This window comes from Harpegnathos saltator, unplaced genomic scaffold (genome assembly GCF_003227715.2).
Source record: "Harpegnathos saltator strain DR-91 unplaced genomic scaffold, Hsal_v8.6 scaffold126, whole genome shotgun sequence".
NCBI lineage: Eukaryota > Metazoa > Arthropoda > Insecta > Hymenoptera > Formicidae > Harpegnathos > Harpegnathos saltator.
Genome location: NW_020229902.1, coordinates 590,528 through 615,040, shown reverse-complemented (window position 1 = coordinate 615,040; position 24,513 = coordinate 590,528). Strand labels below are relative to the sequence as shown.

General features: G+C 37.1%; 8 protein-coding genes across 11 annotated transcripts; 4 read left to right on the top strand and 4 right to left on the bottom strand.

Annotated features, from left to right (window-relative positions):
• Positions 1–3,780: 3,780 nt before the first annotated feature.
• p23 (cytosolic prostaglandin E synthase) lies at positions 3,781–6,637 on the top strand. Of its 2 annotated transcripts, none has more exons than XM_011148439.3 (3): positions 3,781–3,985; positions 5,265–5,634; positions 5,715–6,637. In XM_011148439.3, exons 1-3 carry the CDS (start codon positions 3,969–3,971, stop codon positions 5,838–5,840), a joined length of 513 nt encoding a protein of 170 aa, XP_011146741.1. In that variant the 5' UTR covers positions 3,781–3,968; the 3' UTR covers positions 5,841–6,637. The 2 variants fall into 2 exon arrangements, with proteins under 2 accessions (XP_011146741.1, XP_011146742.1); XM_011148440.3 differs by lacking the exon at positions 3,781–3,985 and adding an exon at positions 3,998–4,146.
• Positions 6,619–8,933, bottom strand: LOC105187556 (INO80 complex subunit C). Of its 3 annotated transcripts, none has more exons than XM_011148445.3 (4): positions 8,769–8,933; positions 7,335–7,525; positions 7,067–7,134; positions 6,619–6,963 (listed from the first exon to the last, which is right to left on the bottom strand). In XM_011148445.3, the coding sequence occupies exons 2-4, from the start codon at positions 7,510–7,512 to the stop codon at positions 6,832–6,834; spliced, it is 378 nt and encodes a 125-aa protein (XP_011146747.1). In that variant the 5' UTR covers positions 7,513–7,525; positions 8,769–8,933; the 3' UTR covers positions 6,619–6,831. The 3 variants fall into 3 exon arrangements, with proteins under 3 accessions (XP_011146747.1, XP_011146745.1, XP_011146744.1); XM_011148443.3 differs by lacking the exon at positions 8,769–8,933 and adding an exon at positions 8,632–8,732; XM_011148442.3 differs by lacking the exon at positions 8,769–8,933 and adding an exon at positions 8,585–8,653.
• Positions 8,797–10,311, top strand: Tpi (triose phosphate isomerase). The gene is made up of 3 exons (XM_011148446.3): positions 8,797–8,973; positions 9,384–9,637; positions 9,706–10,311. Exons 1-3 carry the CDS (start codon positions 8,865–8,867, stop codon positions 10,084–10,086), a joined length of 744 nt encoding a protein of 247 aa, XP_011146748.1. The 5' UTR covers positions 8,797–8,864; the 3' UTR covers positions 10,087–10,311.
• Positions 10,239–11,390, bottom strand: mRpL20 (mitochondrial ribosomal protein L20). The gene is made up of 3 exons (XM_011148447.3): positions 11,145–11,390; positions 10,947–11,057; positions 10,239–10,814 (listed from the first exon to the last, which is right to left on the bottom strand). Exons 1-3 carry the CDS (start codon positions 11,229–11,231, stop codon positions 10,566–10,568), a joined length of 447 nt encoding a protein of 148 aa, XP_011146749.1. The 5' UTR covers positions 11,232–11,390; the 3' UTR covers positions 10,239–10,565.
• On the top strand, positions 11,311–13,750 carry Sas10 (UTP3 small subunit processome component Sas10). Its single transcript, XM_011148438.3, has 4 exons — positions 11,311–11,720; positions 12,073–12,659; positions 12,800–13,476; positions 13,556–13,750. Exons 1-4 carry the CDS (start codon positions 11,704–11,706, stop codon positions 13,643–13,645), a joined length of 1,371 nt encoding a protein of 456 aa, XP_011146740.1. The 5' UTR covers positions 11,311–11,703; the 3' UTR covers positions 13,646–13,750.
• Positions 13,751–13,931: 181 nt separating this feature from the next.
• Positions 13,932–15,378, bottom strand: LOC105187553 (10 kDa heat shock protein, mitochondrial). Its single transcript, XM_011148437.3, has 3 exons — positions 15,195–15,378; positions 14,334–14,501; positions 13,932–14,189 (listed from the first exon to the last, which is right to left on the bottom strand). The coding sequence occupies exons 1-3, from the start codon at positions 15,195–15,197 to the stop codon at positions 14,046–14,048; spliced, it is 315 nt and encodes a 104-aa protein (XP_011146739.1). The 5' UTR covers positions 15,198–15,378; the 3' UTR covers positions 13,932–14,045.
• A 935-nt stretch (positions 15,379–16,313) lies between these two features.
• Positions 16,314–20,148, top strand: LOC105187552 (heat shock protein 60A). Its single transcript, XM_011148436.3, has 5 exons — positions 16,314–16,694; positions 17,584–17,995; positions 18,193–18,779; positions 18,857–19,160; positions 19,230–20,148. The coding sequence occupies exons 2-5, from the start codon at positions 17,584–17,586 to the stop codon at positions 19,640–19,642; spliced, it is 1,716 nt and encodes a 571-aa protein (XP_011146738.1). The 5' UTR covers positions 16,314–16,694; the 3' UTR covers positions 19,643–20,148.
• Positions 20,149–21,136: 988 nt separating this feature from the next.
• Positions 21,137–24,093, bottom strand: Dbp80 (putative ATP-dependent RNA helicase Dbp80). Its single transcript, XM_011148435.3, has 9 exons — positions 23,789–24,093; positions 23,314–23,528; positions 23,096–23,188; positions 22,808–23,025; positions 22,550–22,727; positions 22,216–22,453; positions 21,982–22,144; positions 21,589–21,842; positions 21,137–21,298 (listed from the first exon to the last, which is right to left on the bottom strand). The coding sequence occupies exons 1-8, from the start codon at positions 23,849–23,851 to the stop codon at positions 21,589–21,591; spliced, it is 1,422 nt and encodes a 473-aa protein (XP_011146737.1). The 5' UTR covers positions 23,852–24,093; the 3' UTR covers positions 21,137–21,298.
• Positions 24,094–24,513: the final 420 nt, after the last annotated feature.

Below are 24,513 nucleotides of genomic sequence, written 5' to 3'. Positions count from 1 at the left end.
TGTATGATTAATATCATGAAGATCATACGAAGTGTCCGGTAATTAGCTATCAACCCGAAGTGTGAGGATAGATTAGGTTGAGACAAACATAAAAGTCCCATACCGTTTTGCGAGATTCGCAATAATTATCGAGTTATTAATGACAGAAATCTGAGGAGTAGAAGCGCGCCGACATAGATGATTGGAGAAGCGTTGCAGCTGCTCACATGCAGCTGCAACATTTAATTGCATTCGTTTGGCTTTATTTATTTCGAAAATAAAAAAATATGTACCAGGTGAGATTTCACCCATGACAACATCAACGTGATTTTCTTTGATGCTTTTTTTAAAAGTTCAGATATTCGTCGACTCGCGGGATATTTAAAATCGGAGTCTCGTCGCGTTAATTAACACGTGCTCCTCCGAGTGGATCGAATGCTCACCGACGGCCACTGTCAGTGCCACGAGTGAATGTCCGGAGCGGACGGGATGTTGAATTGAGAAGCAGGACGAAGGGAACGGGACGCGGGCAACGATACATCATGCTTCTCCAGACGTGTCAAATCGTTTATTATACAGGAGACTTTGATACGGCAACATATATTAAGATACTGGCTATTTTCCAGCAAGAAACGCTGTGTTACACAAAAATATTTTATTGGCTATGCATTATCTAAAAAGATGTTGTAGATAATATATAGCCAGTAAAACACTAGTGTGTAACACAGTTCCTTAGTTGGAAACGCCCTTAATATTTAATAAGTACTTTTATTTTTCTTGATCCTCCCCTCTCCCCCCTTTCGCTCCTTTAAGACCTCCGGACATGGTCTGCCATAGAGATGGCAACTGTGGTTGCAGCACGGACATAAACATCCGGAAAGTGGATGTAGCACAGACTTCCACCACATGCCGCCACATGCATATCACCGAGATCTGAAAGTGGATGTAACGTCGTAGTTTCTCTCTCAAAATGGATGCAGATGGCGTCCTTTCCTAGTGCGGAAAGTCGGTGTCGCAGAAAATGCCGTGATTTACGTACATTTCCGAAGATGGATGGAAATGCACTAATCAGAACGCAGTATTTTCATCCAGCAAGCAATCCAGCACGAAAACAAGCACCGTGTACCGCTGGCTTTAGGCTAATATTACATTTGTCGTACAACAATCTTTTCGAATACGTTGATTGATTAACAAACAGAATATTTCTATTGCTCTGCATACGCCAATCAATGTCTCCGAAAAGCTTATCGTATAACATATGTAATATTAGCCTTAGCCACTTTCAGATTTCTCTTTGTAAGCGTGCAATGCGCTGCAGCAGCATCTAGTTCCATCAATGACGTCATAAGTGGCAACAATTGGTTTGTTCTTTTTAGCTGCACTGCAGAACTGGTGCAATAAGTTAGAATGAGACAAATATATCTTTTCTCACTTTAACTTATCGCACCAGTTCAGTAGTGCAGCTAAAAAGAACAAACCACATGGCTGTGTTCCGATATTCACTGCCAGCACTGAAATTCTATAGTATACGTAACATAAAGTATATATATTTTCAATACTGACAGTGAATATCGGAACGCAGCCTAAATAGACGACAGATCGTAGCTGTTCACATAACCTCATTTTTAGTTTGTGTAATAATGGAGCAGGAAAAAGTGCATGTCCGACATTGCTTACTTTTTCTGTTTAATCAACAAAAAACCGCTGCAGAAGCAAAAAGAATGATTTGTGCGATATATGGAGATGACGTTGTGACCGATCGCATGTGTCAATACTGGTTCAATAGATTCAAAACTGGTGATTTCGACGTTAATGACAAGCACCGCTCAGGACGGCCTGAGAAGATAGAAAATTGTGAACTGCAAGCACTACTTGACGAAGACTCTAGCCAAACGCAACAACAGCTTGCAGCACAACTAGGAGTTGCTCAAACAACAGTTTGTAGGCGATTACATGCACAGGGAAAGGTTCTGAAGGAAGGAAGATGGGTTTCGCGTGAACTCTCCAAACGCGTTAGGAACCGGCTGCACATTTGCCTTTCATTGCTTGCCCGACAAGAAGAGACGAATTTTTTGGAAAATAATAACAGGCGATGAAAAGTGAAGATTTATTACGACAATCTTAAACGGAAAAGATATTATGTAGACCCCGGCCGAGCGACGCCTTCGACGCCGAAACGAAACATTCATAGACATAAAGTCCTTCTCTGTATTTGGTGGGATGAGAAAGGCGTACTATACTATAAGCTCCTGAGACCGGGCGAAACTGTCACTGCGGAGCGTTATAGTCAACAGTTGGAATTGCTGACTTGAATTGACAGTGCTGACAGTTTGAACCGTTTGAACGATAATCTAGAGCAAAGAAGACCGTTCACTGGCAATGGACGTCGTTCGATTATTTTGCTTCATGACAACGCTAGATCCTATGTCGCTGAGGCGACTCAGCAAACTTTATTCGAGCTCGAATGGAAAGTCCTACCTCACCCGGCATACTCGCCTGACATTGCTCCTTCTGATTATCATTTTTTCCGATCGATGCAGCACGGTCTCTTTGGCACACGCTTTCGAAATGAGGCCGATGTCCGAAAATGGGTCGATGAATTCATCGCGTCGAAAGATACCGCGTTCTTCCGACGAGGAATCTATCCTTTGCCCGAAAGATGGCAAAAGGTTGTAGAAAGCGGGAGAGAATAGTTTCATTAAAAAATAATGTATACATTTCGTTTGGTGAATAAAATAATTCAACTCAAAAACCTACAAAACTTATGCATAGACCTAATATAAAATTTATTATTTGAAATAATGAGTTATAACTTTGCTCGTAGTATAAAGTTATTTTATAGTTGATAACTTACTTGTATAAAACTAATAATTAGCTAATGAAAGTAAGAACTAAATATATATTTATGTATGTGTTCAAGTCATCAGTATGTTTCTCTCTCTAATATTTACTATATATTACAGAAAATACTTGAACTATACATAACATTTTTTATACTGATGTTCATAGATTATTTGAAGTCTTAACTAAAATTAAAATAACCAAAATACATATATACAACAACAAATACATATATTTCTTGACATTATATTAGGATTTAGTTTTATTATTGTATCATTGGCTTTATATTTAATTAAGACAATTAATTACGTTTTATATATAAATATATAAATGAAAGGAGAAACAATTGAATTATGATACGGTATCGGTGATATGGTATCGCCTTCTTTGTGATCGCTGGAGAAGAAAGCACGGAGGAGAAAATGCGCAATAGGTGGGGACCATTGAATGAAAAATACTTAAAGGCTATTACACACAAATGAACGTAAGCAGTAAAGAAACTGACCAGTAAAGAAACTGATCACAATCAATTATTCTCGTAAGTTTAAAAATGGCGTCCTTAAATTTCGATTGTGATTGGTCGATTTGCTTACTGCTTACGTCTTAGGCCCAGTTTCACAACTTGCTTTAAACTGAGTTTAAAGCTAAACCGATGGTTAAAAGCAATAGTATATGCGCATATACTATTGCTTTTAACCATCGGTTTAGCTTTAAACTGCGTTTAAAGCAAGTTGTGGAACTGAGCCTTACTCCTGAATTTCGTTTGTATGCGATGGCCTTAACGCGGCACGATACGTTACTTCCCAGTGTACCTAGTATAGACTGCCTTTAATCCTTTATCAATTTGCTTGATCTTTACTATTTATCTTTTATTTTTACTACTTTATCTGATACTATTTTTATTTTTACTATTTTATCTGTTACTTTATCAATTATATATCTGTGTAGCACTGCCAGGTACACAACCTTTGTCACCACGTTCTTTTAGGGAATATTCATTCGCCGTGAGCCTGCGCGTTAGCCTGTCGTCAGTGTCGTCGAGAGCAGGCGAGATCTCGAAACGCACGATCTCGAATCGTGTTTGCGGCGCGGTACGTGAGTGCGTCGTGTATTTGTTTCTTTCTCGTCCTACGGACTCAATCGGGAACATGACGCAAGAAGGCCAGTAAGTACATCTTGATCAGCGTAATTCGGCGTGGCGATGCTCGTAATCGTGCTTGATCGTTGAATCCTGCGTTCGCTCGACCGCGTACGGTCGCGTTAGAGCGGCCGGCCGACGTTCAAGTGCCGCCCCGTGGCTTTCGAACAGCACCGCCATGTTGATGGGTCGGTTTTATTGATTCTCGAAGGTTTCCAGGCGAGAAATTCGACGCGATCGGTCCTCGCGGACGAAAATGCGAGCGCTGATTCTGGCCCGCAGCTTCGTCTGGCGTGGATTTGCGTTCTCTGATTCCGTGAACCGCATCCTGCTCGGTCGCGTCCTAAGGGTCGGATGGATGAAGCGGGTCGCGTGTCGTAAAGCATGAACTCGATGACTCTTGGTTCTCCGGAGAGCCCGTTATAACTCAATTTCATAATAATTTTCCGATGAACTGTAGTGTAACAATTGTAGGAGTCTTTCTTCCTCGTCGGGACATTTCTTACGATCCCGCGAATGTAACGATGTTCATACAAAGCGTTCAGGTAGCCTTGGAATCTGATCCTTGACCTAACCTATAGATGTACAACAGGTCAAATTTCCTGTTGCCCCGTACACGTGGAGAATCGCCTGATGATGTTCGCCCGTCCAGTTTTCTTAAAAAATATTAACTCTTTCCGGTCGGACCCCGGCAAGGCTATTTTATTGTTGCCGTCGCATGCCGGGGTATTCTCAGCACAGGCATGCGGACTGTTTTGCAGTGAAACATGACACTGCTTTTATCGCACAGTATATGAACCTAATCGTTGAATATGAATTTTGTCTACAGGAATCATTGTTTCAGTCAGTTGAAATCGTTTTTTCCGAACAGGCAGCACACTTAATATTATTGATATTTAATGTTTTTTTCTTTTATTACTTATTAGTATTTATATTATTTTTAATGTTGTAAAAATTATATTCTGAAATGTCTAAGAGGGGACAAAAGCCTAGTGAATATTAAAATGTGCAAAGTAGTGGCGATGAATTTTACACTACTATGCAACATGCATAAACTATAATTAAGTCTAGATGAAATATCAAATACTAAGATAGTAAATAATATGCACATAGCTTAAACAAACTCATTTGAGTAAAATTTGTACATTTTGTAAGCAATAATTGACTGAGTGTGCGCGACCCAAAAATAATTCAGATCAGTAAGACTATCATGCCTATGAAAAATACAACTGGAAAGAGTTAAAATATAACTTGTAACAATCTGAATTGTTTATTCTGTACTCCTGTATATATTGTATATTTTCAGGATACCTCCTCCACCAGTCATGTGGGCTCAGAGGAAAGATATCTTGTATGTTACTATTTGCCTAGAAGACTGTAAGGATCCTATAATTGAAATCGAACCAGAAAAAGTATATTTCAAAGGAGAGGGAGGCACAGAGAATAAAATGCATGAAGTTACAATTAATTTATACAAGGAGATTGATCCAAACAAAACTATAAAAAACATGAAAGGTAGAACCTTCGAATTAGTTCTTGTTAAGAAAGAGGAGGGACCATATTGGCCACGATTAATCAAGGACAAAACAAAGGCTCACTGGTTAAAGAGTGATTTTAACAAATGGAAGGATGAGGATGATACCGAAGACGAAAGCAGTCCACCTGACTTAGAAGAGGTATCTTGTATTAAGTATTAATTTTTTATGTTCTACATAATGGTCGTTTATTAAAAGAATATTTCCTCTGATTTTTATAGATGATGCGGCAAATGGGTGGCTTAAGCGATTCCGGTGACAAAAAACCGAATTTTGATGACTTAGATGATTTAGGGGATGCCGAGGCGGATAGCGATGACGAAGATCTTCCGGATTTATATGATTAAAATAATAACTGTAAACGATACCTGTATCGAATAATTAATTAAATAATGAATTACACTAAAAACAAATGGCAACCTAATGATAGAGCACGATTGGGCAATATTTCAGTAGGCCTTGCTATTTGTATTCTTCTATTGCAAATTTTGCAGATTCGCTAATGACCGTGTTGCAAGTAGCAAACTGAATGAATATAATAACTTTATTGGTACAGTAAAGAAGAATATTAGAGTATGCAAAGAGAAAGAAAGCAAGCAACCAATAGGCGAGATAACAGCATTGAAGCTGCTGTATTATAGCCTTACCTGAATACAAAGAAATTTTAATAAAAATAACGAATGAAAGTTTATAAAAATTGGATGGAAACTGTATAACTCTCCGCAGCATAACGAAATAAATGAAGATGCAAATTGAATAAATCAAGATAGAGCATATTTCACTATAAAACAGAAGATAGCAAAGAAGTTTGCACGAAAATATATTAAAGAAAAAAAAGGATGAAATGAGACAAAACAGTACCGGGTAAGGCACAGCGCATACTGTAAAACAACCGATGAACATATACACGTCTTTAAGGATCCTTCACATCTCTCCTCCCTATTAGCCTGTAGTTCATATATTAAGTTATAATGGGACAAGCTTTTTTAATAATGTATCGTATAAAATATCAAGAAGAGATAAAACAGTGGGAGTAACAAAAATTACTTGTGGAATTATTTTGTAAGATCCTATGAAGCACTACTCGGCTGGCATGACAAATGTTATAAATGTTGTACGATGAGATAAAAATATCGATACTTTATTTCGTCTATTGAATTATTCTGTATCTATCTTTTTTTTCTTGCATTTATATCCTTGTCGAAATATATTCCCTTGGTTTCTGTGAGTGAAACTTTAAAACTTTCCATGTGTTTAAAATACGTAAATTTAGGAGTCATATTGGACAACACGATCTATCTTCTATAATATAATATAATAATCTATAAAAGATCGTGTTTAACCAACAATACTAGACGCTCCACGTAAAGCCAGATATCCAGCTGTTATATCCATCGGTAAACTTCGCACTGTCGCGAATTCTTCGGCTGTTGCGTAGTACAATTTAGTCTGTGGATCCGTATATCGTGCCTACAAAATAAAAGCAATATATAGATGTAATATTTGAGTTTATCATTTAACGATAAAAGGAAGTGACTCTTGATATCGTGAGAATAATTATCTTCCCACTCACTGGTAATCCAGAAATGTCAGAGTATTTTTTAGCAGGTTTGAAGCTTGGAGGTGCATTGATGGAACTGTCTGAAAATTAATCAATATACATGCTAAATATTATCTAACTAAATATATTTGATATGTGTTGACGCAAACAATTTTACTCTTTATCGCGCGTGAATTATTTTTAAATATTTTTGTTACACAGTTGGAATACTTCTTAACTATGTACAAATATAACAATGACATAGTGAAAATAAATCAGTTTTATCAAGGATTTCACGTACAATGTTTTATCGTGGCTGGCCACGGTAACGAACGTTCCTGAGCCAAAACCTGTTTTAATGAACGCCACGTGCGTTTTTTGCCGGTATTACTAGTGGGTCGAAACTTTTGTTGGAACGAACGATTTTTGAACACGGGCTGTGGCTTTTTGTTGGCTTCAATTATTTCTTCACTCGCCATTTCTCTATATTACCTGAAAGAAATAGCTGATAAGTAATAAATAGTCATATATGCTATAATGTGAAACTGAAACATTTTCTAGAACATTTTATCGAACCAAAACCTAATAAGAAAGATTTTGCAATAAAAATTAATTTGTATATCCATATATCACAAAAAAACAAGATATCGCTGATATTACATTTTAATATAGCATACAAATAAAGAAAATAAATGTTATCGTACATGTGTATCACCTCTATGTTTCATAAAAGCACTTTGGCACGTTAGTAATATCCAACATATTTTTTATTGCAATATCCTTTGATTTTTCAATTCTTTGTAATTTTAGATTGACATGAATGTCGTTAATATAAGCTGTAAAACTTGTTTTACTTTACTTTTCTGTTGCAAATCGACGAGATTTAGAAAGTTAAATTTTGAACAAACAGATAAATTTTCTATATTGAACATCAATAATTCTATCTTTATATTTTAGCAATTAGTTGATTTATCAATAAATTTATCTAACTCTCCAAATTGCATGCAAAAGAATCTCAGAAAATTGTATCAAGAAGTTTTGTTGTGAATGTGAAGTTAGTGTTGTTAGCCATTTGTTTATAAAGGTTTTAATAAACTTTACAATGCCGCAGATAAAAATAATGTTAACGAATATTATAAATATATATATTATAATTCATAAAAATCCAGTACTGCAGTATTTTAGTAGAATCGGATATTGTAAGTGAATTTATCTTATTACATATATCTTATCACATATAATAAAAGTTAAGATTAGTTTATAAACAATTACATATGTTGAAATTAGAAACTCTTTGTTTCTGAATTTTAGGTTATACAAATTTTCAAGCTAATACTTATTAGGAAATTATAAAAAGAACGAACATATATTTGATTTTTTGTGTTTATATTAATTTGAATTGTTAAAAATCTTGAGAAAATTTTCCTTTTGACTATTGTACATCTCTATTCTCACACATTTGAATCAAAAGACAACACTCTCTATATTAAAGAAAAATAAATATATTTTATTGAAGAAAATGTGTGAAGACGAAAAATATTAATCTGTTACCTGTCAGATGTATGTATTTACTTTCTTATCTGTCAACAATGTTTTACCTTGCATAAGATTGAACCAAGTGTAGAAAGTGCACGTGATGTGTATATAATATCACCGGGCCGAAGGGGGGAGATCATATAGAAGGTGGAGGGGATTGGATATAATATAGAGTTGAGAGGGACGTGTCAGAATTCACCTTGACGTGCACGTGAAGGTCAGAAGGGCGAGCGAACTCGAGAATCTCGTTACAGGTTGCACATCGCAAGAGCAGTTGTCACGAAACGCACGAATCATGGCACGGAAATTCTTTGTTGGTGGTAATTGGAAGATGAATGGCACCAAGAGCGAGATCAATGACATCGTCGCGTTCCTGAAGACCGGTCCGCTAGACTCTAATGTCGGTACGTGATATATATGATCAACGTATATGTGCAATGTTTCCTAAAGTTTACATGATCGTAGTGAATCCTGGAGTAAATTTTTTCCTTCGACGATTTTCATTTAATTTTGTAATTTAGGAGAAAATTGTCATACAAAAAGTCGAAACAAATCAACTAAACTTCAATCAAAAAACTTCAAGAAGTTTTTTTTTAGATTTTTTCAAGGAAATTTTTTTTTATCACAAATTCTCCATTGAGATTTAATCGTTATCATAATTATGTAAGATGAAAAATTCCAAAGTTTACCCTCTTACGAAAGATAAAAGTTCAGATTAGCCAAAGAATCACTTATGTAATATTTGTGCATGTCTTGTTCAATCTTTGACTCATATAGATTTGTTGAAACTTAACAAAATTTTGATAACTTTTAGAAGTCGTGGTTGGAGTTCCGTCGATATACCTGACATATGTGACATCTATTGTACCCAGCAATGTCAGTGTTAGTGCGCAAAATACATACAAAGTTCCTAAGGGAGCTTTCACTGGTGAAATTAGCCCAGCAATGCTCCTCGATAATGGAATTCCCTGGGTGATCCTTGGTCATTCTGAGCGTAGAAATGTGTTTGGCGAGACGGATGAATTGATTGCGGAGAAAGTTGCACATGCCTTAGAAGCTGGCTTGAAAGTAAATAATGATTCTACTAATAAAATGGTTAACTAATTAAAGATACTAAATCAGCTTGTATTTCTCAGGTAATTGCATGTATAGGAGAAAAACTGGAAGAACGTGAAGCAGGTAAGACTGAAGAGATAGTTTACAAGCAGACCAAAGCGATTGCGGACAAAATCAAATCCTGGGACAATGTGGTGTTAGCATATGAGCCAGTCTGGGCGATAGGCACGGGTAAAACCGCGACGCCGCAACAAGCGCAAGAAGTTCACGAGAAGTTACGAGAATGGTTGTCTAAGAACGTCAACCCTGACGTCTCGCAAACCTTGCGAATTATCTACGGCGGTTCCGTAACAGCGGGAAATGCCAAGGATTTGGCAAAAGAGAAGGATATCGATGGGTTTTTGGTCGGCGGCGCATCGTTAAAACCCGACTTTGTACAGATCGTTAACGCCCGTTGTTAAAATAAGAACACTTATTATCTTCCACGACATTGCGCCAAGTGAAATGTAATAGAGATTTATTCATATGAGTATAAGAGAAATTATACGTATCACTGTTCGTTCTCTAATATGTGAAGTCTATTCCAACGAACAAAGGAAAGTTATATACATCATTTTCAATCAAGCTTATAATGCTTGCTATGTATCTATACTACAGAGGTATATTGTTGTTACAACTGTTGTACATATAACTCTTGAGTGTATTTGTGACGCTACAAAATGTGCATACTAGAATCAGAAACTACTTAAACTGAAGTAACAATTCTGTTTATTCTGGATTATTTTGTTAATATAATTCCATAGCCAGAAATTACTTAAATTAAGTAACTATTAGTAGTTTTTGTTTATATGGATTTGTTTGAATAAAATTTAGAAGTATCATCAAAATTATCAGTAAATATTAAAACAAGTATGTTACTTCACACAATTGTTGTGCGAGCTTATTTAATCAATCCTCTTACAAAAACACTCTTTGGTACTTCAACATGTGAAATTTCTTTGAAATGATCCTGTTTTGCTCTTGCACAAGCGATATCTGTTAATGATTTAAAAGAACGTGGCTCCCAAATTGCTAAATCAGCTAATACTTTTCGATTCAGCAAAATGTTACATCGAGCCAAACTTTGCGTAAAAACTTTGAAAGATATACCATGTTCATGTGTAGCAGCATCTATTCTCTGTTCCTGCAACTAAAAGTAAAAAAGTGATAAAGCTACAAAATAACACTGGAGAACTAACTATAAGATACATAAAATCTAAATTACAATGAAATCTAAATTGCAATAAATAATTAATAAAATTTAATATATTTTAAATAATACCTCTAGCATATCTTCCCGTTTTTGTTGCCTGCCTGCAGTGCTATATTCTAAAGCTCTATGTACATTTTTTATTGTTATGCTGTAGCAATTTCTTCTTCTGCCTATGTAATGCTATAAATGCGAAATATTTAAAAAAATTATGTCAAGAACCAATATCGAACATGAACGTGAAACTATTTCTTGTAAAGTATTACTTACTGCAGCGAGCCTGAATATTTTGCGTTTGCGCCAAAATTCATCGGGTCCTCGGGATCTTACCAATAAAGATAACGATAAGAAAACCATATTTTATTTTAATTAACTCAATCAATCAAAAGAATTGCTCAAATTCGTAATTGTGCGTTATGTGATACAGTCTAAACATGTACTATACACTTATCACTTAAATCTGCAGAGGTTAAGTTCAATGCATTCATTAACGAGATATTAATAAAGACCGTTGATCTTATGGCATTTTGGGCACCAGAGAACTTTCGCTATGCACTAACCTCCTCTTAAGAATATCGTGACTGAAATATGAAGCTGTAGCTCGAAACAAGCATAGATGGTAACAGATATAGTATACGTGACACAAACTATGTATTTTCAGTACTGAAAGTGAATTTCGGAACGCAGCCTTGGATTATTTCGTCGGTGCTGTGGCGGAACCAGGCGGAACGCATATAGCGTATAGTGTGTTTTTAAATTAGGTTAATTTGTACATTGTACACGTGTGAGAAGTTTAAATTACTTTAATCTTGATATATGACAAGTGAATATGGGTAAAAAAAAAGGGTAATATAATATTTAAATAATTACTTTGATATAAGTTAGACGGCAGGCTATGATAAAACTGTAATTGTATATATATTATGGTGGTCTTGAATAATCAAATATTAAACATAAATTTATCAACAAATTTGCAGTCAACGATTTTCCTTATTAAAATATAAAAAAAATTAATAATTAAGCAATAAAGGAAGTTTATTTAAAATAACGATTTGAACTTAGGATAATATAACAAATACTTAATATTTTATATCAATATATGCTATAGAAGCAGGAAATATTTTATATCTGGTTTTCTATTTTCATAATGTAGAATATATTTCCATGATATAATATACATCATTTTTTGCTATCTTAGAAAAAAGAAGCCTCTTGTTGATGATGAGGATATTGAAGACATTGATACAGATATTGAAGATATGGATGCTTTAGCTTCAGATGATTTGGAAGAATATACAGAAACTGAGAAAAAATTATTAGAAAAAGTACGAAAAGCACATGTCTCTGAAAATTTTGACAGTGACGATGAAGTATATGGATTGCAAGATGAAAATGATGAGGAAGAGGAAGATTTGCAAGATTCAATGGAGTCTGACATTGAAGAATTGCAAGAAGATGATGATATGCCTGACGATAGAGCTTGGGGCAAAAGAACACAAAATTTTTATTCATCGGATTATAAATATACAGATTATTCATCCGCAACTCAAAAGGACTTTGAAAATGCAGAGATAGAAGAACAAGAAGCAAAGAAACTTTATACAAGATTAGCTAATGAGATTTTTGATATTACTGATGACAGAATTATGCAAATTACAGAAGATAAGGATGACCAAAAAGATGATGGGCAAACCTTGGAGTTCAGTAAATCAAGCAAGAAACACCAACAGATGGTTGCACAAAAGGAATCAAGAGCATTTACAATTTTACTCATAGATTTTAAAGGTATTAATTAATAACTATTTATTGTATTCATACCTAATTCCTGATCTAATCAGGACAATAAACCTATTGATTTAACTAGTTAGATCAAAGTTTTTTTTTCATTCTAATAGATATTAAATAAATAATTATGTTTATTACAGAATGTATAACAGAGATAAAAGAGATCTTGGTACCTTTCCTTAAACTGGTTGAAAATGGCACATGTCCTAATTGTGATGCTGTGACTTTTGTCAAAATTAAATATCACCTTATGTTAAATTATTGCATCAATATTTCTTTCTACTTGATGTTAAAAGCTCAGGGATCGCCGACACAATTTCATCCAGTTATCAAGCGTCTAGAACAATATCGTCAGCTGCTAGGTCAATTACAGTCAAAAGAGGGAAATCTACTGAAAGAAGTGGTAGAAATCGTAAGAGCAGTCGAAGAAGGCAAGTCCCTTTATAGCATATCAAACGGTTCTCAAAGACTAGTTGAGGAGAAGACTTCGAGACTTGTTGGTTTGTGTGAAAAAGTGACACGTCGAAAGGAGATGCAAAACGAGCAGAAAGAGTTATTACCTGATAATATGGATATGGATAGTGTGGGAGAAGAGTTTATGGATGAAGATGATTCCAAGGCAGAGGAAAATTACGATAATAAAGGTAAAGAGGATGAAGAAAACAAAGATGTTGTCAACGAGGAAGGAAAGAGAGCAATAACATACGAAATGGCGAAGAACAGAGGTCTTACGCCTTATCGTAAAAAGGAGTTGCGCAATCCACGAGTGAAGCACAGAAATAAGTATCGTAAAGCTAAGATCCGCAGAAGAGGCGCGGTATGTATTATGAGATACAACGAAATTATTGATACGATGCAATTTTTTCGATGATTTATATAAAAAATATTTCTTACAGGTGAGAGAAGTAAGGAAGGAACTAACTCGTTATGCAGGAGAGATTTCTGGTATTAAAGCAGGTGTAAAGAAAAGCATTACATTAAAATGAACATCATTTTGCACAATTACTTTATAAGCATACAAATGTTACACATATTTTTAAAATATTGTAAATTCGATTAAACTATTCAATTAAACATCGCTATTTTATTAATTCTGTGTGTTATAAACTTTAAGTTTATCATTAGATTATCAAGTGAAATATTACACATTTGATATAGTAGACAAATGCTTTATTTTATCAGAAAATGTATATACATACACTGAAATAATGGTGCTCCAATAGATTCTTTAACAAGTTAGGTCCTCTTATCAGATTGGATGTATAACTTTTGGTTATTCCTAAGACTTTACACATATCTCTCCGCAGTCATAAACTTGTAAAGTATTGGAGGAACAGTTTGTAGTACTTATAAAACAGAGAACGTAACTTAAAGTTGACAGGTAACTTAAACTTCTACTTTAGCTAATATGTCCGATTCGCGGAACAAATGGTATTCTTTGTTGTCTTCAAGTTCAACTTTCGTGCCACCATATTCAGGGAGTAAAACAACATCTCCAATTTTAATGCTCAAAGGTACATGATCTCCTTTCTGAAAGAAAAATAAGATTATCAGCAAATACTAAGCAGATAAAATACTTTAAAAAGAAATATATTTAATTTTTCAAACATAGAAATGCTTCCAAGAATTTGACCACAGAAATACTTTAATTTGAAATATATATTATATACATACATCATTCCTTGATCCGGGTCCTGTCGCCACAACAGTACCCCGCAATACTTTTGCCTGTGCTTTTTCTGGAAGTACAATACCACCTTTTGTTTTAGTTATGGCCTCAGCCCTTTGTACGAGGACTCGGTCGAAAAGAGGAATGAGCCTCTTCACAGCATTAGCAGCAGCCTGAAAGCACATATATACATTCGTAATTATTGTACAATGTTATGAGAATTTTTAATTTCAGATACTGGTTTGGAACATGACGGTAGTTGTTGATTTAATTTTTTGTGACTCGTCCAATCGTTTTCATTATAGACTTTCGGTTTACGATTGTAATATATATATATATATATAATATATATATATATATATATATATATATATATATATATTTGTAATGCATGTACATGAAAATTTTCCAAAGAAAAGAATCAAGGGTGATGTAAATTGTCCGTGAAATTGCAAGCGACTACATAAGATACCTGTAACTCCTGCATATTCAATTGCTCCGCTTCGCGCTAAAATTTAAAACTATCACCGACTGCAAAGCGGCAAAGGAAATTGCAATTGTGATACCGAACGTGCCTATCTCGGCTGCGGATCTATAAACAACCTTATAAACAAAAGAAGTTCGCAAGTCCGAGCGGTAATGGACGCAGAAGCTATCGCGACGCGACAAAATACGATATCTCCGACTACATCCATACTTTCGGAGAAGACGACGCGAGATGGGGAGTTGCCGTCGTCCGAATCATACATCGTTTAAAGGTTACCAAATAGATAAAGCGCGAGTTTCTTAAAAAGCGAACGAGAACCCTCGTTTCTCATTGACAGAAACGTTACAGGCGAAAATAATTAGATGAATGTGCGTCTCACCATAATCGTGCAGTCTCTGTGTAGTCAGGAACGTGTGGGAAACCGGCGAGAGCACGCTCGAGAATACGCTTCGTTGTGTAACCTAAAGTCGCAGCCGGGCCGGAACGGAGTAGAGCACGCCGCGATATTCTCGAAGCTTCCTGTGTGATCGCGCTTACCCCACCACCTACCGCCACCGCCACCACCACCACTTCACCGTCATTTATCGATCATTCACTATAGCTGTGCGAGCGAGATTGCCAGGCACGTGGGGGTTATATAACTAAGCCGAGAAAGTTCCCGTAAAAGCGGCTATTTTCCCAACAATTCTTCTTTTGCAGAATTAGACGTGAGCCTCCCGACACTTCATATGATGATGAAATCTGCGTGAATCGGCAGCAATCTCGAGGCGACGTGCGCGTTATGTAACGCGCTCGCGCCTTGACTTTACTGCAAATAAACGCAGAAATCGTCGTTACCGACGGTACTTGTAGGCTGATAAATATTAAAATAATATGTAATAAAATAATGTATTAAAATCAATAGGGTACCTATTCCTGGAACTCGTCGGAATCGATTCCGATCGGAATCGATATTCCGACGAGTTCCATGATAGGTATGTACCCAGGATATGGTGTTCTTTCAGAGCAGCGAGCAGGGGCTCGACTTTCCAAGCGTTTGCCAATGTTTCACGATGACCGTTCGTGTATCCATAGGGGCAGATAACGAGGAATAAATAAGATCGGGCGATAAGAATCCCGTTTCCCCGACGCGTACGACTCGTCGAGTAAAATCCTTGCCCGATATTTTCTGCTTCTCAAGAGCATGCCGGCAACTTTGTTTCACATTTCGATTCGCCTTTGTCATGCGAAAATGATATCCTTCGGTGTGGAACAAAACCGCGACGGTCAGCACAAAGGTCTCTTTTCGCTAACCTATCGACGACATCGAGAATGGAAAGCGCATTGAATCCTTGCTTTATGTAAATAAACGCATAGGACTCGCAATAACATTGTATTTTTAAACGCGTGCCAAAGGGGAAAAGGAGCATGCGAAGATGATCAACGGCAACCGGATGATTGCGTCATGCGGCGTGATCGTGCTTTCTAGAATCTATGCCATGCGGCCATTTGGCTCAATGCATCGAACGATATTCATTGTTCGCGAGCTCGATACCCGGCGAATTGTCGAAGGAATCGCTCGCGGCGGTGCCCGTCTCTCTCATTTCTCACACGCGACGTCACATTGATCGCCAAATATTTAATTCTTTTTGTAGATTGAACTATTGTGGGGTTAGGTTCCGTTCGCACGCTAGATCGGAAAGGGGGGTGGTGGAGCAGGGTCGGCATATGATAGCGCGCGCTCTCCTCCGCATCTCCTCCTCTCCCTATTCCACTCGTGCGCTGCTCGCAGAAGACAACGTGCGGTCATACCGTGCCGATCTTCAACTCGCTCGCTCTCAACAGCGTCTCTTCTTGATCGTCCGATCGTACCTCTGAGGAATCCCGCAAGGAATCGAAGGTAAAAGGCGATCGTGAAGTCGTCGACACGTGTTTGCTCGTCGCGCGAAGATCCTACAGATTCGCCGCGACGAAATTTCGCCGGCCGGTCGCGCTCGTGCGAGTTCACGAATTCTCGGCAGAGATCCGCTGAATCGACGTATCTCGTAAACGACGAGAGGACGAGCGAACGCTCGCTACACGTGGCCAAGCACGCGATCGATCGTTAATCGAGTGGCTTTTTTAGCCCAAGTACCGCGGTAATTTTATCACCCGCGAAAATTAACCTCCAATCGGGCCTACAATCCACGCGGAGTTTATATAATCGCGTTTCCATGCCGCGCGTGTGAATAATCGGCAATGCGACATATATATTCGTCCCTGGATCTCGATTATGCGCTATAAAAATCGCATTCGGTTCCACCTTGACTATTTCGTCATTTATGAAGCGTGTTCCGTGAAATCGCACGGACTTAGTAACGTGATAGGGGAATTCAATGAGCACTTTTGTATTACCGACAGCGTTTGTAGAATTTCATTGATAAAGAAATTGAGTTTATTTAGACTTCAACGGCGGAAATTAATGGATACCCGACAATTTTGTTAGAATATTTCATGTGCACACGCCCTTATGATCATCTAGTTCAAATCCTTAATTGTTTGTTTTAAGATTTTATATGTATCTTATATGTATTGGAAATATTTCACTTCTTTTAACTTAAGCAAGATAAATTACACAAGAAGTTGGAATTGTATTATTGTTTCAGTAACACAATTTTAAAATAATTATATCAAAATATATTTGTATATAAGTAATACATATTTATTTTTAGTAAACTGTATGTTACTAAGAAGAAGACTCATCTTAAATTTAAAACCTTGACTAATATATATCATTTATGTTCACACAGATGCACAGACTACCTACTATGTTGAGAGGAACGGCCCTGCGCCAATTGCAGGCACGTACTTATGCCAAAGATGTGCGTTTCGGAGCAGAGGTTCGTGCCTTGATGTTGCAGGGTGTAGACATATTGGCGGATGCTGTCGCAGTGACAATGGGTCCCAAGGGACGTAATGTAATCTTGGAGCAAAGCTGGGGAAGTCCAAAGATCACGAAGGATGGTGTGACTGTAGCAAAAGGCATCGAACTAAAAGATAAGTTCCAAAATATCGGAGCTAAATTAGTGCAGGATGTAGCTAATAACACTAATGAGGAAGCTGGAGATGGTACTACCACTGCAACCATATTGGCCAGAGCAATAGCCAAGGAAGGATTTGAGAAGATCAGCAAAGGTGCAAATCCTGTAGAAATCAGGCGTGGTAAGCTTCATTTGATTTGATTTTTCAGTGGAAAAATTGTTTATGCATGATCTTTTATGAATGAAATCTTTATATATCTTGCGCAGTGTCTTAGGAAATATTAAACTTTGACCTGCACTGCGAGTTAAGACTTGAACCATGAGCTATGAGCAGGTCTCTTGATGTAAAACGACATTAAAAGATCCGCGACTTTGTAGGCGTGATGTTGGCGGTGGAGAAAATCAAGGATGAATTGAAGATGCTGAGCAAACCCGTCACGACGCCCGAGGAAATCGCACAAGTAGCGACGATATCCGCCAACGGCGACCAAGCTGTCGGTAACTTGATCTCCGACGCCATGAAGAAGGTCGGCAAAGAAGGTGTAATCACGGTGAAGGACGGCAAGACGCTCAACGACGAGTTAGAGATTATTGAGGGAATGAAGTTCGACCGAGGCTACATCTCCCCGTACTTCATCAACTCCAGCAAAGGCGCCAAAGTCGAGTTTCAAGATGCGCTGCTTCTCTTCAGCGAGAAGAAGATCTCGTCCGTGCAGAACATCATCCCCGCCTTGGAGCTGGCCAACGCGCAACGCAAACCTCTTGTCATAATCGCCGAGGACGTGGATGGCGAGGCTTTGTCCACGCTCGTTGTCAATCGGTTGAAGATCGGACTGCAGGTGGCTGCAGTTAAGGCACCCGGCTTTGGCGACAATAGGAAAGCCACTCTCCAAGACATGGCAATATCCACCGGTGGCATAGTCTTCGGCGATGACGCCAATCTCATCAAACTGGAAGACGTTCAGGTGAGACACGCGCTAGCATAGAGTTAATTAATTCTAATCAATCAAACCCTAGTTAAATATTGTATTCTATTCGCCAGGCGAGCGACTTGGGTCAAGTGGGAGAACTTATCATCACAAAAGACGACACTCTCATCTTGAAGGGCAAAGGGAAGAAGGCTGATATTGATAGGAGAGCCGATCAGATTAGGGATCAGATCGAGAACACCACGTCTGAATACGAAAAGGAGAAGCTGCAAGAACGCCTGGCTAGATTAGCGTCCGGAGTGGCGGTCCTCAGGGTTGGCGGTAGCAGCGAAGTGGAAGTAAACGAGAAGAAGGACCGCGTGCACGACGCGCTCAACGCTACTCGCGCCGCCGTCGAGGAGGGCATTGTACCCGGAGGTGAGGCTTGATCTTGCATTTTCATCGCTATAAAATCCATTCATGTTAACGGTATTCTTCATCCCAAAGGTGGTACCGCTCTCTTGAGATGCTTGCCGGCGCTGCGACAGCTGAAGGCGATCAATTCCGACCAGGAGACCGGAATCAAGATCGTGGCGAATGCGTTGCGCATGCCGTGCTTGCAGATCGCGCAGAACGCCGGTGTCGACGCCAGTCTCGTGGTAGCTAAAGTGAGCGAAGGCAAGCTTGGCTATGACGCGCTCAAAGACGAATACGTCGACATGATCGAGACGGGTATTATCGATCCCACGAAGGTCGTGCGCACGGCACTCACCGATGCTGCGGGCGTAGCGTCACTGCTCACGACGGCGGAGGCGGTTGTTACGGAAATGCCGAAGGAGGAGTCGCAGTCACCGATGGGCGGTATGGGTGGTATGGGCGGTATGGGCGGCATGGGTGGTATGGGCGGCATGGGCATGTAAGAACATAGGCAGGAAGATACACGCTAGAACAGCGTAAAGACTGAGAAGAGAGAACCACGGTTACGCTGTGCGACGTTGTTCTGAGAAAGGGAAAAAAAAAAGACAAAGCGCTGGACAATAGTGTTCTGTTCGAATAGGAACCGATTTCTCGCGAGCGTAGTTTATTGACTTGGAAGCATTGCAAACAGGCGATAACAAGGCACGCACGTGCGACACGTATAGTCGATCGATGATCCAGTCTTTATGATAAGACATCGTTCTCATGTTTGTTTTGTCCTATACGGCATTACGCGTTATGAACTATGTCGTACTACCGATTTATTCTTTTTCATTTAAAAAACCATGCGTATGTAGTGCATACACACCGGTGTTTCGAATAGATGCATTTAATGTAAAAATACATTTCGCCGTGTGATATAAACTTGTTAATATGTTTATACAGATGGTTACAGTATGTGAATTAACCAATTACAGTAACAATTTCTAAATAAATTTCAATTATTTTATCTGTTTCGTTTCTCCCCCCTGCACACAAATCTACACTTGTATTATGCTGAAGTTGTGAACAACCAACGAGATACAAATGATGAAGAGCTAAGAGCAGTCACACACAAATAAGTTTTGATGTATGAATAAAAAAAAATGAATGTGCGTGGAAGGTTAATCATATCTCGACGTATTCGTAACTTTATAAATATTAGATTTATTTTCTGATTTTGAACAAAAATGCGTGTTTCACTTACAATACTTTTTCGTACTTACGAGCTAGCATCATGGCAAGTATGAAGACAATGAAACAAATTTTTGATGAGTAAAAATTTTATTTAGTATAGAATATAAATATTCCCATATTATATATATATATACGTTACTATGCCTTTAGAAATTGTTTACAAATCACTATATTTGTAATATATTAACATTTGTATTACATTGATTTGTAAACAAAATCAATATATTTGTAAATAAATCAAAACGCGAAATTTGAGCATACAAATACGTCGAATTATTATCGGTACAGAGTGCAATAGTAACGGTTATAAACTAAACGGTTATAAATAAAAAGTTATAAACTAAAAAATATATATTATTAATTTACATACTAGATGGCTTATTCACAGACGTGATCATCTTAAATATCTATTGACCTTTATATTTTCGGAATATTACGTTTATTCTAGCCTACTGTTATTTCCTGAAATGATAAACATTCAGAGATATTTAAGCTGATCAAATCATTCAGATAGCAGTTTTCACACATGTAAATATTTTTATATTTATTCTCTATCTTGAATAAGAAAAAGAACGGAAATATGAGACTTACGGGGACGAATATAGTAAGGAGAAAACAGTCGATGTGATGATTTAAAATTTTTATAAAATTCTTATATTAACACATAGAAACCTAAAATATTCTATCTGGCATTTTTAATATAATCTGCTACGTCCATAATATATATATATATATATATATATATATATATATATAGTACCAAATAATATATATATATATAGTACCAAAAGCGTGCCATAAATAATAGAAACGGAAGAAGCGTTTCAACGTCGCTATATTGTTTTTCAAGCAAATGAAAATAACGAAGTCTCAACGTAACAAGATCAGTCTGTCCGATATATGTGCAGTCACGAGATCAGCACCTGAAACATATAAGAATATTTCTCCATCTATGTTCCTGTATCCCTATAGTATCGTCCAATTGTTCGATCTCGATTCAATGAAATGTACAAAATGCAGCTGTGATAGAAAGAGGAATGTAAGAAAGAATGAAAGTGATGGAAAAAAAAGAGAGCAATATTTTCAGTGTAGTGTTGTTAAGAAACATCTCGTTTCATATCTAAAATACAATGAAATCCGCTTTAAAAAATATCACATTAAGCCTATACGTTACATTCGTCATAAAAAGCATACTAATATTAAATATATTAACCTAAGCGCCTATCTTCTCAATTTCATCCGCGTCTTCCGCGTCGAGGTAATGTATCTTTTTGCCAAAATGCTTCTCTATATCTTTACAGAGTTGCATGGCATGAGGCGAGTCGATTAGATTAATGGCAATGCCCGACTTGCCAAATCGTCCAGTTCGTCCGATCCTGTGCAAATATGTTTCACAGTCGGCTTGTCGTTTTTGATCCATTGGCAGGTCAAAATTCACCACTATTGTCACCTGTTCTACATCGATGCCTGCGAATTATCATAAAACTCTGTTATCGTTCAAAACACTTTCACAGCATATCTAAGCATATTGACCAATTCTATATACTTTCTATTCTATTCAATTCTATTCTAATATTGAGTAATTCTATATACTTTACATATTTACCTCTAGCTAAAACGTTTGTAGTGATGAGAACTTTTTCGAGTCCTGCTCTAAATCTATCTAACACGGAAATTCTTTGTTCCACTGTCAAATCACCAGACAGTATCGCTACTGCATGTCCGTCTTTCGTCATTTTTTCCGCTAACCAACTGGCTGTCTTCTTCGTCTGAGGAAGATAACATGTCAATTTTTAATATTCCTTACGATTAATCCCGCAGACAATGTTGAAGTTCTTACATGACAGAAGATGATAGCTTGGCCAATTGTGATTACGCCGTAGATGTTAGTGATCGCCGTGTACTTGTCATCCACATTTTTACATTTGATGTAATATTGTTTGATGTTATCTAAACTCTCTTCTTCCCTCAATAATCGTATTATTAGCGGATTACTGACTATAATCTCTGCGAAGTTCATCACCTCAGGCTCATATGTTGCTGAGAAGAACATCATTTGACACGTCCGTGGTAGCATTCTATAAATAACACGTACAATATATAACCATTCGTGCAAAATGTAATGTAAATGTATTATTCACGGAGTTTCAAACAGAGTTTCTTTGAGAAATTACTTGTGAATGCGAATACATTGATCCTGATGACCCTGTGTAGCAATCATGACGTCAGCCTCGTCTAACACAAATACCGATATTTTATTGAGATCAAAGAATTTGAATTTTTGTCCCCAATCCAACACTTTGCCTGGGGTTCCTATGATAATATGTTCAGTGACTTTTGATCCTCGGCTTACTAAAACAGAAAAATTATGTTTATAAGTTTGTAATAATAAGAAATATATAAATTGTATAAGAAACCGAATGGTAAATTACTTTCTTCTCCTCTCACAGCATATTTTATTTTTATCTCAGGACAATAGCGTGACATCTTTGCTGCTACTTCACCAGTTTGAATTGCTAATTCATAAGTCGGTGATAAACAAAGTACTTGTGGATATTCCTTTGTAGTATCCACCCGACTCAGCATAGCAAGTACAAATGCAGCAGTTTTACCAGTGCCAGACTGAGATTGTGCTATCATATTCTGTGGGCTAAAATAATTTTTAAAAATTTAGATAATATAGTGAACAAAGATATCAAAACTTATCAATTTATACTTACGGATCCGCGAGCAAAGTAGGCAAAGCTGTTTCCTGAATTCTTGAAGGAGCATTAAAACCCATAGCGTAAACTCCTTTCAATAACGCAGGTTTGCTACAGAAATTTATAATATAAATAATTAATATAACATAATGAAAAAAATATATCTCTTTTTCTTTTTTATATCAGTAATATACAACCAACATTATTATTATTATTATTAATTAAAAATTACTAACAGATGGAGCGCATCAAATGACTTGACACTATATAATGGAGAATTTGGATCCTTCCTTTGAATCTCTACATCCTTCGTCGTCTCGACTAATCCTTTTCTTATGATCTTTTGCAGGAGTGATTTTTCCGCCAGCGATATTTGTTCATCCGATCCGTCGTCGCTTTTGGTGTCCCCATCTTTCACAGAATTCGGTTTCTCCAAATTTAAAGTTGTCACCTTTAATAATTGTCACAGTATAAATATAATCGATGAATTGTTCTTTTTTAAGAGATGGATATGCAAGGTAGTGCGAAGGAAAACAGGTTATGTATAGATAAGATCATTATCGTATTAAAGATTGCAATAATGAAAAAAATATCATAGACAAGAGTGAAGCGCAAGTGAAGTATATGCAAATAATTCTTCATAATATCGAAAAAACCTTGAAATTACCGTAATGAAATCCGTATATATTGTCAAAAAAACCTCAACTTTACCTTAGATGCCAATTTGTCTTGCTCGTCGGCATATTGTCCCCAGTCGACCTTAGTTGAAGCCATAGTCGCCGGTGATTCTTTGTTACAGTTTGCAATAATGGAGCCTTGTTCAAAATACAATTGTCGAGTAGCAAGTCGACAAATGAACTTATTCTCGACACAATCAGCACGATTGACGTCCGACTTAGATTCAGGTTCTTCTTCTTCTTCTTCTTCAATATATGGCTCTGTACACACCACAGATGCTCCGACGTCACTCACTTGCTAGATTCGGGTTCAAGTTTGCAGACACGATGCGATGGGCAAGCAGTATGCAGATACACCTTGAATATGATCCATTAAATGGGATTTACAATAGAAATCGTAAAATCCCAAGTTGTAAGGTTACAAGCAAATTGACCAACTACGGTCTGGACCGTCCTTCTTGTAATCGAAGAATAATCGATTATGATTGACCAATTTATTTACTATCTTAATATTATCTTAATAATAAATGGGCCTTATGGTCGGTATTCATAGTCGAGTCTTGTATTTAAACCGTCTCAAGTTCATCTTCAGATACTCCGTAGCCAATAAAGTAATTTGTATAGTATCTGAAGATGAACTTAAGATGATCTTAGATATAAGATTCGACTATGAATACTAGCCCTAATATCTCATCGGTGGTAAGGTTTAAAGAAAGCAATGGCGGTTTATCCAAAAAACTATAGTGCGGCAATAGAACT